At 33.5% G+C, this 12,709-nt stretch overlaps 1 protein-coding gene across 1 annotated transcript in view; it reads right to left on the bottom strand.

The window, feature by feature from the left end:
• Positions 1-12,709, bottom strand: part of LOC141388586 (progestin and adipoQ receptor family member 3) — a 65,847-nt gene that overhangs the window by 39,810 nt on the left and 13,328 nt on the right. The window contains exon 2 of the mRNA XM_073958529.1: positions 5,935-6,088. Coding sequence (XP_073814630.1) covers positions 5,935-6,036 — 102 coding nt within the window. The 5' untranslated portion in view covers positions 6,037-6,088. The remainder of the gene's footprint in view (positions 1-5,934; positions 6,089-12,709) is intronic.

Raw genomic sequence — 12,709 nt, 5'->3', positions numbered from 1 at the left:
CACCTGTATCTCGAGTCTGACGAATGAGAATCTGATAAAGAAAGCCTCTTTCTCAGTGTACAAATTTGGGTTCCTTCCCACGATGGTTGGTATACCTGACTCTTTGGCATTTCTGTCCATAGATACATTGTCAGTTGTTGGACTCTCCTTAAATTTTCCATTACCAGTCAATGTCTCCACTTTTTAACGCTGCCATTTTCATTTTGATATTCGCTGAATGCAAGAAAATATAATCACATGGCTGGAACCATCTCTGTACGCCCGTGGTCCTATTTTGATATTGTTTTTATACCTCCACCAAATTATGGAGGGTATAATTAATGTTGTAACACAGCGAAATATTCGTCAGAGACCCTATAAAATTCTTAGTTGATATAATCATGACAGTCTGTCCGTCCGTCTGTCTTTTGAAATGAAGATACAGCTCACAATATTAAGGATAGAGCTTTATAATAAGGTGCAGAAGTTTCTTTTAAGTATTAGGATGTTTGGTATTGAAAAACGGGCTATATCGGTCCATGTTTTTATATAGTCCCAATAGAAAGCCACCTCTCGATTATCTGTATTTTGAAGGCTTATCTCAGCGAAATGGCTGAAATTTGGAACTTATTCTTCCTTGGGGCTACAGAACTTTCTTCCAGAAATTTGTCAGTATAGGTCCACATTTTGATATAGCCCCCATAAAACGGCACCTCCCGAATGGCTGAAATTTTGTATTTAGTCTTTTTTGAGTCTACAACAGTTTCTCTTAGAAATTTCTCAGCATAGGTCCACGTTTTGATATTGCCTCCAACGGTACATCCCGTTTTGCGGTATTTTTAATATTTTAGCCACATTATCTCACCGAAATGACTGAAATTTGGTAATCAATCTTTTTTGTGGTTCACGTTCTGATATAGCCTCCAACGGTAACGGTACATCCAGATTCTCGATATTTTCAAGGTTTTAGCCTCATTATCACACTGAAATGGCTGACAATTGGTATTTAATCTTCTTTGGGCCTACACAACTTTTTCTTAGAACATTTTCATATCCACCTTATAGAACGGTACCGCCTGGTTTTTGGTGTTTTAAAAAATTCCGTATATAGTCATCGTTTGAAATATAAAACATTCCTGCTGAGAACTGTCGGTATAGGTTACGTTTTTATGTAGCTCCCATAGAACCTGCCTCGCGATTTTCGGTATTTTGAAGGTTTTAGCCACATTATTCAAACGAAATGGCTAAAATTTTGTGTTTATTTTTTGATAGCGGGTTCTCAGATTGGGTGTTAAACGATACCACCACTAAAGTGGCTCTAACACGGTATTTGGGAAAACATCGATGTCTCATTGTTTACAAAAAATTGATATTGTTCAGTCAGCAGATTCCACTTATCCTCGGAAAAAGCTTGACGTGATGGAAGAGCTTAGTACTTTCATTAACGATAGAAAAGTAATTTTTGCGATTTTACAACAATACAAATGGGATTGAAATGTTGCGAATTGTATGTTTTCATGAAGGTTCGCGCGTAAAAAATATTAGAAAATAAATATGCTTAAAATAAGGCGAAAAATTTAATTTGATACGGCAAAGAATTTTAACATTGAAATTATTTAACAAACGCCACATTAAATCGCTTCCTAGGTGACCTGTCCATAGGCCATGCATAACTCATTTAAGGGTTAAAAAAATAAAAACAAAAATAAATAATAACTTAACAATGCGCAACGCTAATACAAATTATAAAACATTTAATGAAAGTGATAAGAACAAACCAAACGAGTTATTTTAGAACCTGCTCTTTAATCAGCCATCACTTTCTTATGCTGGCATTTAACTAGCCAAGTTCGCCTGTCTACCACCTTTGAAAACGCAAAAATTCATACATACATATGTACATTTTTATAAATTAAGATAATTAAATACATGACGACAAACTTACACACGTTTCCATGCATAAATAATGCGGCATTTTTTCGTCTAATAAAAATACAACAGGGGCGATTATCAGATTAAATTCCCTCTCGCCTTCTTTACCTCGTCTTGTCGTCTTCAACTAACTGGAGTGGTTAATTGTTGTATAAATGAATACTAGACAAATTTTATTGATATAGAACGAATAAATATTCTAAAATACGAATCAAGCTTAACCTTAGCACATGAATATACAATTTAGGCAAAATTATAATAAATAATTTTTGCAAAAAAAATTTGCGTAAGGGTTGTTAACATTTTCCAAACACGTGATAAAAAACACAAACATGTAAAACCGATGTATTCCGCTATGGGGGACAACTTGAAAGTTTAAAATTGGCAGAGGAAACTATTTTCATCTTACAGGGGTCCAAAAGTGTTAAATTTTAGTAAAATCGACGGAAAAATTAAACAAGAAAACTATTAGAACCTCAAATGTAAAATTACGGGTAGATCAGTCAAAAATTGTAGATAAAGCCCCAATGATGCAGAAAATCTGGAGGTACCATTATATGGGGGCTATACCAAAACATGGACCTATGTTGAAAATTTTTGGTGGAGAAGTTTCGTGTCAAATTACGGGTAGTTCTGTCAGAAAAAATATCTAAAACTATCAAAATACCGAAAATCGGGAGGTACCGTTGTATGGGGGCTATATCGAAACATGGACCTATGTTGACAATTTTTGATGGACAATCGGGTGGTATATTTATATGAGGCATATATCTAAACATGGACATATATTGATAATGGTTGTTGGAGAAGTGTTGTGACCGCTAGGAATCTCAAATGTCAAGTTACAGATGGTTTGGTTAAAAATTGTAGCAAAAATCCTCAAAATACATAAAATCGGAAAGTACCATTATAGGGGGCTATATATTTGAACTTGACCTATCTATGAAAAAACACTCGGATGCAAAAATATAGCGTTCTATCTCAATTATTGCTGACGCTAGAGTATTTATAAAATACAGATAGGGCTAGGTCGATTCAGAATTTTATCCTGTTCAAGAATATATGTATAAACTTTATGGGATTGCAAATGATTATTTCGATGAGCTACAAACAGAACACGTAGGAAAGTATCAGACAGATGTGCCGAAAGAGATATACCCTCAGCCTTTCTGACCTCTAGAGGGTCTTTTTGAGTTTTTGCGAAAATAATCAGGAAGTATGGACTTGCCCCCGAAAAAAATTGTGATGTCGTAACTAGGGCCTCATACGCAAAATGTTGCCAAACATTTAAAAACAATCCCAGACGAGTCCTTAAACTGCATTCTTTCTAAAGTTTGTGTCGGCGGTACCCGGGAGAGTGGTCCAAAGTAGTCAATATTCGAACATAACCCGACTATGTAAGAAATAATACGATGTACAACGTTTGGACAAAAACGGGTTCACCCTTCTAGGGTTATCTTACGTACTACTCGTAGTCAGGTTAGTTGGTGCCGGCAGACTTTTTTGGAGCTTATGTGCCATTATCTCAGGAAGTATGGGCTTACCACAAAAAAATTGCGCCAAAAAAATCAAAACGATCCGAGACGAGCAGTAAACTGTACTTTTTCCAAATTTTGGGTGGGAAGTACCCAAAGGAGTATACTGATTTAGTCCACATTCAAACCTGATCTATGCCTAGAAGTAATATTACCATATGCAAAGTAATGATAAATTCGGCTACTCCCTTCGAGAGTTATCGTTAGCACCATTTTACTCTATTTTTTTAAATTTTATGGAGGGGATTCCCGAAGGAATGGACCGATATGGCCTTTCTTCGAACTGAAACTAGGTTTGGACAAAATATTATGATATCGAATATTTGAACCAAATCGGTTGATTTGTTCGAGAGTTACCGTGTTCACCAGCCAATTAGGCGGGCAGTTGTCGGAAACTGATTTCGTCCTAACATACCTGAGGTCTAAAACCATTATTTCCTTTATATCCATATAGCCTAAAGGCCGAGGGACCAGGACATTCGTAATATATCCTACATACTATAGTGGAGGGTATAAAAACCCTACGATAGACCCCAAACCAATAACATACAAATGGTTCTAGGAAAGTCAGAAAAGTTTCACACAAGTTTTCGACACTAGTCACGGTGCGCCTTAACTAAATTTAAATGAAACAATGTTCATAGATGGGAAAAATCAAAAAAAAAAAAAAAACAAAAAAATCGCCGGAGGGTTTTTTAAATAAATCGCCGTCAAAGTTCACATTTTTAGTCCTTTTTTCGTATTCACGATTTTGCTTGGAAATCGCAAGTCCAAATGAAATGGGATTAAAGAAAATGGTGTAGCAGTGAAAATTTTCTACAAGATTGACCTCAATGGTATTTTCGTAGGTTTTACCATTTTTGAGATATAGTAGTTCAAATTGGGACAATGTTCTGACTGTATGGCCCCATATAAAACAATGTCATGCAGGGTGCACCTCAACTAACTTTCAATGAAAACCTATTAAACCTGGGAAGTTTTCGCGGATTCTGAAACAGCAATGTTCATAGATGAGAAAAACCCGAAGACAAGAATAAATCGCTGGAGGAATTTTTAAATCAATCGCGGTCAAAGTTCAAATTTTTAGGTTTATTTTAGGTTTTCGCGATTTTGCTTGAACACCGCAAGTCCTATCGAAATGGGGCTAAAGAATATTTTGTAGCTGTGAAAATTCTCCAGGGGATTGACCGTTATGATTTGTTCCTAGGTTTTACACTTTTGAGATTTAGAAGTTCAGGTCACATTTTTAGTTTTTTTTTAGGTTTTCACGATTTGCTTGAAAACGGCAATTCTTATCGAAATGGGACTAGAGAAAATCTTAAAGCTGTGAAATGTCTCTATAAGATTGGTTTTCGTAATATTTTCCTGGGTTGTACCATTGTTGAGTATAAGTTGGGAATTTGCAGTCATGACCTTGTTTTATAACGAGACGATACAGTCAGTAAATTGTCAAAAATTTAACTTCTATATCTCAAAAATGGTAATACCTACAAAAACATCATAAAGAACAATCTTGTAGAGAATTTTCACTGCTACAACATTCCTACGGTTTCCAAGCAAAATCGTGAATACCAAAAAAATACCTAAAAATGTGACCTGAACTTTGACCGCGATTTATTTGAAAATCCCTCCGGCGATTTTTTTTATTTTTCTCATCTATGAACATTGTAGTTTCAGAAACCGCAAAAACTTCCCAGATGTAAGCACCTTTTATTTAAATTTAGTTAAGCTGAGCCGTGTATTGGTATGTAGAAGTAATTTTTTACAGTTCACTCCTTTGCTAAGTTTATTATTAAGAAAAATTCTGGAAGGGAGGTAAATTTTCTCCTCATCAAAAGATTATTAACCCATTATAAAATAAACGAACTGTTTCATATTCACATTTTAAGACCATAAGCAAGTTGTCCATGCAATTAGTGTTTTTCTAATAAAAATGTCGTCGAGATTATCAGAATAACCCATTTTTGTGGATTTGGTGCAAAAAAAAATTGTTCTAACGTGACAAATCAGAATGTGGCTGATAATGAAAATAAAGTAGTTTTAATCAGATAGTACGACGGATCATTGAACTTTGTTCGGTCAGTAAAACATAGTTTAGGATTTGTTGGTCTGTGGTTAGCCAACAAAAATATATACAACTAACAAATACAAATTAAGTGCAAAACACAAACAAAATATTATATACATTAAAAAAATTGATGTTTTTTTGGGATACATTAACCGATTACAACATTTAAAAAATAAATAAAAAATTATACTGCAAATTAAAAAATCTGTTTTTTTATTTTGGTTAAATACCTAAGAAATAGATAAACGGATTACAGCATTTTAATTAGGAATTAATACAACTAATAAATGTAAAATAAGTACAAAAAATATTGTGCAAATTAATAAATCCTTTTTTATTAAATATCTGTGTGATACATAAATGGATTACAACTTTTGTTATCATTTAAATAAAGTATGTTTTCCGGATTATTTAACTTACTTTTTGATCATCATCGATTTTATTGCGTCTATAACATGTTGTAGTAGTTGTTGTTGTTGTTTGACCACAATCAGTCATGTTATCATATTGATTCATTTTCATTTATAACAATCACACCAGCGAATATATTGATCAATGCCAATATTGGTCAACACTGTAAATGGAAAGAATAGAAAATAAAATATTGCATAAATTCCTCATGTACTCAATAAAAGTATTGCATGTACATATGTACATTAGGGTTATACATATCTATCAAATAATAATGAAAAGAAATGTCAAATACTCGTACTGTCTCCGCACGAAATACATTGACTTATTTTTTAATAATTACAGATACGATATTCTTTATAGGGTTTTTTGTTTAAATATAATAAACTGCTTAGGGCCAAACCATTTTTCATGTGCTTTTTATCAAATCTATCTTTAACTTTCTTATAATTTTGTCGTTTTTGTGTAACTCAAAGAAAGTCTATAAACTCAATAAATATTTAAAAATTCCCTTGGAAACTGCTTTCGTTGTGGGAACTCTTTCATCGATCAACCTTGGCTTTTTATTCTAAAGACAACATTATCTGCATGGTACTGGTGTCACATTTTATACTCCAAAAAGTTATATCCCTAATGTACAAACATATGTACATGTACATATGTCACAAATAGTAATAACAAATGATTTTAAAAATAAATACTTAAAATGACAATCTGACATTTTGTGGTTTAAGCAAATAAAATTTGATATCCAATGTGGAGTGACTTGTGAATGATTAAAAATAAAGCAATGAATAATAGATTATTGTCATAACCAAAATCTACCGACAATATATTGTTTGAATCAACTTACAGCCTGTTTCACTAAAACAACTAAACTCGTGTATGATTTTAAATTTTGTAGTTGTTTTAAATCAAACACAAAGTCAATATTGCCATGAAAACCAAAGTTTAGGTGTTTTTCGTTCGCAATCATTTTCATTCGACATAGTGAAGCAGACCCTTACATTAGCTCTCAAAACTAAGGGCCTGTTTCACTAATGGCCTGAATGCGAACGAAAACACCTAAGCTTTACTTTTCATGGTAATATTGACTTTGTTTTTGCTTCGAAACAACTACAAAATTTGAAAATTTTTCAAAATATTCAGACTTAATCCCATAGTCGTTGTTTTAATATTTTATTAAAACTACTTTACCAAGGGGTAAGGCATGGAAGACTATAGTTTCAGATCTCGCCACAGATCTTCGTCAGTTCCCTTGTTTCTTGTTTTTCAACAAGAAACTTGATAGATACGTGAGCAAAGAAACACTCTGATCGAGAATTTCTTTGGCACTGCCTAAACTCGAGCAACTTCACTTGCAAAATCATTGAAAATCATACACGAGTTAAGTAGTTTTCTTTCGTTTTCTTTTTCGTTCGACATAGTGAAACAGACTGTTAGAGTTACTACTTATTTTTCGTAGAATTACTCTAGTCCAATCATTGCAATTGTCGATCGTTTCCCCAACCATAAGAACCTAAACAGCTAACGACAAGTATTGACAGTCAGTGTTATAGTCTGAAAAAGTGGATCCACTTGTATGGACAAAAATATTTCCCGTCTAAATATCAAGCTAATGAGCTGGGTACAGGTTTGGGCTGCTGCTAAGATTGTTATACGAAACCATGCGAATAACATTCTCCCCTCTTTCCCCTCTGGGGTGTATGGTATAAATTGTTTATGCTGTATATACAAAATGTCTTGAACAGAAGTACCGATTATCTTAAGATGGAAAAATAGACATGGGGAAACAAAATAATCTACAAAACAACATAAAAACCAACCAATTTTGCAGGTTGAAAAGGCCAACATTTTTGCCTGAAAATTGGTAAAATTTTTAAAACGAATTATGGCGTTCATCATGGAAGACACGTACCGCCCACGCAAGTCATATATGGAAGAAGAATTCTTGACCTTTCCATTGGTGCCAAATACCCTATTATATCCATAGAAATCATATTCTGGGGCAGCTTTATTCCATTTAAAGTCTGGCACTAGATGACAGCTCATATTAATACTGGATAATCTTAAACCCAAGGCCTACATTTGAATATTATTCCCGAGGTGGGCACTGATGGGCATCATGACTCAAACCTTATGTCAAATTAAAGTATATGATCGAATTGGCATTATAAAATACACTAAGAAAACATACAGGTAACTAGAATTTCACAACAGGTTAAAATTCTATTATTTAAAAAAATTTATCCAAAAAATTATCAAAATCAATTATAATATTTTGCAAATCCTTATTACTTTCGCGATATTTGAAATATATTTACCTGCACGTAAATTGCATTGTACAACACAAAAAATAATTACAAGATAATTCGGCCAGATTATTAAAGAGGACCGAAAAAAGAAGATAAGTGTATCGGCGTTTTAAAAGTTTACGTCGGGAAGTAACCTAAATAGGCGTGACAAGTTCCGCCCATTTTTACACGTTTTGAAATATTCGACATCAGATTCCTTGGAATTCTTGCATTTTAGGTATAAAGTGTATTTGGCAATATTACTGACAACAATGAAAATATTAAACCTCATGCGATTCACTAAACGAATCTTTTTGGTCCCCTTTTTTCAAAAAACTCCTTTAAAATGTGATCGTATCAGATCAAAGCTTTCTACAAATTATTTGTCATAAAATTAATTAATTAAAATTACTATAGGTCCCCGAACACCTCAAAACTCTAAATCGTACCTAAACGCCAGGAATCTGCCAAAAGTAAAATCGCGTTTAAGGGTTAATGTTGTACTTTATCTGAGTTAATTAAGTTTTGTCCCACAAAACTTCATTCTAGATAGAAGATGTCAAAGACAAAAATATTCTCCATCAAATTTCAATATAAGTCGCCGAATAAATTAAATATGTATTTACAATATATGTGAAGAAAATATATACATCATATTTGTCAACAAAACACCCAAATATTTTTTTTTTTAATAAATTTGTTTTGTTCTTTTTTCGAGTTGGTGCATGAAGTAACATGAAATTTAGTTTTAGACGAAAGGCGTTAAAAGAAGAAATATTCTACACAAAATTTCACAATATGTCTGTTAACAAGAAAAGCGGTTGCAGCGCACAATGGTTCAGACACCTATTTTCCACAATGGTTCAGACACCTATTTCTATTTTATAATAATAATAACACTGTGCAACACGAAATTATTAACCATATTCTGACACCGCAGCGTGATAGAAGATCAAAGACACGTGTCTCGCCGTTTTTCCCTATCTCATCACCTTTCGCGGTTGTAGGCCTCCAGAGGTTTGAGGCTTTGATGTAAAAAGGGGTAATTTTTCAAGACTATATCTTCCAAACCGTTAGGAATTTTGAATTTATCTCAGAGGCAAAGTTGTAGATCTTGTCTTAAGGAACAACAATTGTGAACACATATAATCCATCAAACTTCATATGCAAGGTTGTTTTCTTGAATATTGAACGGTTTAGTATCTGTGGATCAGAACCAGAGAAAACAGGATAAATATCCCATTTGCTTTGTTATTTTGACCTTTAAGAACCACCTATACGGAGTCCATATGTTCTAGAAAGATGTTTATTGGGATCTGAGGTACATTTTTGTAGTTGGTTGTTTGCTTCAAATTTGATCGGTTTGACAGCTGCAGACCAAAACCCGAGAAAAATTTTAAAAGAAATTTAACCTTGGTGATTTTGACCTTGTATATGAAGTTTGATGGATTATATTTGTTCACAATTTTTGTTCTTTAAGACAAGATCTACAACTTTGCCTCTGAGATAAATTTAAAATTCCTAACGGTTTGGAAGATATAGTCTTGAAAAATGACCCCTTTTTACATCAAAGCCTTAAACTTTGGAGGCCTATAACCGCTAAAGTTGATGTGATAGGGAAAAACGGCGAGACACGTATCTTCTATTTTTTGGTCTTCTATCACACTGTGGAGTCAGAATATGGTTAATAAAATATGACTCAAAAAATTACACACAGTGTAATTGTTCCACAAACATCCCAGATGGGACAAGGGAGACTTCTCTCATATCAATGAGTGCACCCCCATTTATATTAGCTCAATGATATGGGACCTACTGTTTATTGACGAGTCCGAACGGCGTGTCCTAAGACACCTCTTGTAGAGAAGTTTTACAAGGCTGAAATAATCAGGGAATGTCGCCAATATCACTGAGGGGTATTTTGCCACCGTTGGAAATTTTTGATGTTGCCTGGCCTGGGAATCGAACCCACGACCTTTAGCGTGCAAGGCGGGTGTGCATACCATTGCACCACGGTGGCACCCTAAAGATTTTATATTTAACAATAAAATTGGAAATTTATAAAAATGTCAAAAAATATTTTTCTTATATTTGTTACTTGCCAGCGTTGCTGGCCCTTAAAAAACATTTTTGTTTCATTTTTTTAATTAGAAATTAGAAAATGCAGCTTCTCAAAGTATCTAAAATCGTGATGTGATATGTGGGTAGTACCAAAATGTGACATTTGGCGCCAATTTTTCGTGGAGATCCCATGAAACCTTAAATGACAAATTACTGCTTTTTGTATGAAAAACATGTAAAAAAGGATCAGCCGGCTTTGCCGACAGAGATATACTCTCAGCCTGTGCGAATTGAAACTTACATCTATAGGCAGATCAACTAAAGGTTGCACAATCAAAATCATGTTCCTCAATAATTATGTATTTAGGAGGTTTTTCAGATGATATGGCTCTTTTTGGAAATTATCAAAAGTATTGCGGAGGAGGTACCTAAAGGAATTCAGGCTCATGGTAAATTTTGGAAGTGGATCTTATTTTGGGAGTCATTTCTTTCCGATAGATAGCGCGCTCTCCAGTCATTTCAGCTGGTCACCGTACAACATAGAGCTTTTCGGACCACTACGTCAGGAAGCATGAACTGGCACATGGAAAACATTATTCCATAATCGGAATAAACTGCCAAAGAATATTCGAACATACCGTAAACAACAAATTTTGTACCAAATCGGCTGATCTGTTCGAGAGATATCGTGCGCTCCATCCATAGGGGTTCTTATATCTTTTGGCCCATTTCTCTGGAATTATGGACGGCACAAACTACTTTACTAAAATGGTGCACACGATAACTCTCGAAGAGAATAACCGAATTGGTTATAACTTTGCCTGTGGTAATATTACTTTCAAGAATAAATCACTTTTAAATATGAACTAAATCGGTAAAAAGTGCAGTTTCGGATTGTTTCAAATTTTTTGCAACAAGTTATTTTCTTGCGGGCCTTGTTACGACGGCCTAATTTTTTCGTGGGTAAGTCTATACTTCCTGATATAATGGACCAAAGGCTAAGTGCGAGGCTGAGGGTATATCTCTGTCGGCACAGCAGACTGATACTTTCTTACTTGCAGGAAAAAAATATTTTTTTTATTTAAAAAATTATCTGCAAAAATTTCTTGATCGATTTTTATTTCTGATCCACTGTGAGACGTCCACAAAAAGGGCGCTAACCACAATTCAGTAATTCGGATGGATGATGAAACTTAAAAATACCTACCAAAACATCGAACTATGTACATATGAATATTAGAGTGGCCCAAACCTCTGGAAACGCATTATCACAAATTAGAACCAATTCGAAGGGCAAATGGGACTAATGCCATCAAAATTCCCTAAAGCGACATATGTATAGGAGGATATTGTTTACCTTCAAAATTGGTCTGGTACCTTTTAGGTCTCCCAATTTGATATATTATATTGCTAATATTTTTATAGTTGTTATTCGTCGTTGCTTCTGAACGATTAAATCATTCGCAATTTTCGCAATTGTTGTCGTATTTCCTAAATTAATTCAGCGCTAATAACATTTATTTCTTTGGAAGAGATTTAATTGATAAACTGTACAACGATTTCTTCGGTGTTACATTTATCCACTTTGTATTGTCTTTATGTACAGAATATAGTACGCTATAACGTCTTAGGATATAACATGTATAGTAGATTTTTCACTTATTTATAACAATTACACGTTTTTCACACTGTGTAATATCGGGTAGATGAAGGTTAAGGTTAATTTTAAAGTAAATAGAATTCGAAAAAACACAGCTACATTATTCTCACCTAACAACATTTTTTTAATTTTAACAATTCATTGTTGGTTGGTTTTTGAACTTTAGAAATTTTAACAAAAGCATGTTAAGTAAATTGAAATTTGTAAGCTATGCATGGTAAGCACTGGAAAAAAAAACTAAGAGAACTGATGGGAAATCCGAAACTACAGACTTAGATGCCTTTACCGAAAGCAAATATATTTTTATTAGCTCCCGCCCTTTACGAACTTGCTGTTTGAAAATGTAAAACAACAAAACTGAGATTAAGATACATTACTTTACAAAGAAAAAGTATTGTTTGTTTTTTATTGTTGGGCTGCAGAATTTTGAAATAAACACACAATAATAAATATGAGTGTAAAGAACAAGATCTTGCAAAATTGAGTAATATGAGATAAAAATAATATTACTGCTACATAAAATGTAAATCAACATTCCAAATACAGTATTTATTTAAAAAAAAAACTTTAATTGCGTAATATCGTCATTCCCCTAAATATCACAAATAAGTATTTTTAAATACAATTTATTTTCCTGTTCAATAATTCATTTAAAATAAATTAGAATATTTTTTTCTTGGTTCAATGAATTCAATATCCACAAATGACGGCAGTCAATTATAAATTATTCAATATAATTAATTAAAATATTTGTAATGTAAGTAAGTCG

The sequence above is a fragment of the Musca autumnalis genome, unplaced genomic scaffold (assembly GCF_047663935.1).
Source record: "Musca autumnalis isolate F117 unplaced genomic scaffold, ASM4766393v1 scaffold_1, whole genome shotgun sequence".
In the NCBI taxonomy this organism is placed as follows: Eukaryota; Metazoa; Arthropoda; class Insecta; order Diptera; family Muscidae; genus Musca; species Musca autumnalis.
This window is presented reverse-complemented; position numbering and strand designations above follow the sequence as displayed.